Here is a 1,784-nt window from a genome sequence, read left to right on the forward strand (position 1 = left end):
AAACATCACCTCCTGCTCCTCCCCTGAAGGTCTGTGCTTAGGGCAGGTCTGTCGCTGGGACACTGGTTGACACTGGTTCCACTGGGGAGGAAGTGGCTTGGAGTGATACTTCTTTACTCTCTGCACTTTTATTACTGTTTTTCCCAGCTCTGGAGCTCCTAATACGTGGAAGATGTGGAGCTGTTGGAGCAAGGCCAGAGGAGGCAGCTAAGCTGATCACAGGGCTCATCTGCTGTGGGGGCTGAGAGAGCTGGGGATGTTCAGCCTAGAGATGAAAAGGCTCCAGAGAGCCCTTAGAGCCCCTTCCAGTGCCTCAAGGGGCTCCAGGAGAGCTGGAGAGGGGCCTGGGACAAAGGATGGAGGGACAGGACACAGGGAATGGCTTCCCCCCGCCAGGGGGCCGGGAAAGATGGAGATTGGGCAGGAATTGCTCCCTGTGAGGTGCTGAGGCACTGGCACAGGTTGCCCAGAGCAGCTGTGGCTGCTCCATCCCTGGGAGTGTTCCAGGCCAGGCTGGATGGGGCTTGGAGCAGCCTGGGCTGGTGGGAGGTGTCCCTGCTATGCGAAAATGCTAACCTGAGCAGGTCTTACCTTGACAGAGTTGTAGAAAGCCTCAAACACTCCCACACTTTTGGCACTGAGCTGCAGATTCACGGATCCCTCCATGGTCAGGGAGATCCCTTGGTGCTGCACTGTGTCCTTGCTTGTTATGACCACAACTCCAGAAAGAACTTCCTAATGGGAAAGAAAAACAACATGATAACATCTGTTTAAACATATTTTTCTACAGCTATTAGGCAGGCAGTGTGGAACTGATCCTCAGACTCCAGCTGTCCCCAGGGAATGGTGTAACCCTGCCAAGAGGGATGGATAATCACTGATGGTGAAGGGAATGCAGGAAGAGATCCTTGGAGATATCATCCTCCTCTTCCGAGTACTAACCTGAGCTCCAACTTCTCCCCAAAGCTTCAAGATCTTCCTCTCCAGGAAGATGAAGAACATTCAGTGACAATGACTGGGTCAGGTGGGAACAGCCAAGTTCCATTCCAGGTGTTAGAACAAATCCCAGAAGGAACTGCTGAATGGAAAGTGGGATGGGCAGCCGTGGCGGAGGGAAGAGAAGGCACTGATGGCCAAGGTGAGACCTCAGGAGCAGAGCAGGACTGATTTAAAACAGACAAATAAAGAGTTTCGCTGCTACAGGAACATGAGAAAGAGGTTTCCAGTGTGTCCAGATCCAAGGCACTAGTTGTGTGATGGAGAGGAGTTACTCATCCCAGTCAGGATGTTCTGTCCACAAAATCCTCTGCACACAACTGCTGCACCTTCAGAGCATCAGCTCAGAGGTTCCAGCACTGAGCAGCAGGGGACGTGCAGGAGAGCAACACAGGATTCACCCTCACACCCCACAGCTGACCCTTCCCCCCTCCCACAGCTCCAACAGCAGCAAGTGACAGAGAACATGGAGAGTTCCTTGGGGATAACCTCTCCCATCCATGGGAATGCTCCCTGCTCCTTCCCCAGACACACAACAACCACAGACAATCCCAGCTGCTCACTCTCAATCCAACCAGTTCAAACCAGGACCTCTGACAGACTCCACGGGAATTCTGGCAGCCTCTTGCCTTTCCTGGTGGCCCAGGATGACCAGAATGGTTTGGGAGGTTGAGGGAGAACATCCACATGGGCCCGAGGCTGACCTGGTGTGAGCCTGGAAGGAGGATGTGCAGGAACTGGGAAGTGCCAGAACAGGAGACAGGAGCACAAAAGGACAGGGAAGAAAA

The 1,784-nt window shown here is 53.5% G+C and overlaps 1 protein-coding gene across 1 annotated transcript in view; it reads right to left on the reverse strand.

Moving 5' to 3' along the window:
• DSCR3 (Down syndrome critical region gene 3) overlaps window positions 1-735 on the reverse strand; it is a gene marked incomplete at its 5' end in the record, with an annotated part of 8,717 nt that extends 7,982 nt beyond the window's left edge. Inside the window, one exon of the mRNA XM_009073867.1 lies at window positions 592-735. Coding sequence (XP_009072115.1) covers window positions 592-735 — 144 coding nt within the window. The remainder of the gene's footprint in view (window positions 1-591) is intronic.
• Window positions 736-1,784: the final 1,049 nt, after the last annotated feature.

This window comes from Acanthisitta chloris, unplaced genomic scaffold, assembly GCF_000695815.1.
Source record: "Acanthisitta chloris isolate BGI_N310 unplaced genomic scaffold, ASM69581v1 scaffold6144, whole genome shotgun sequence".
In the NCBI taxonomy this organism is placed as follows: Eukaryota; Metazoa; Chordata; class Aves; order Passeriformes; family Acanthisittidae; genus Acanthisitta; species Acanthisitta chloris.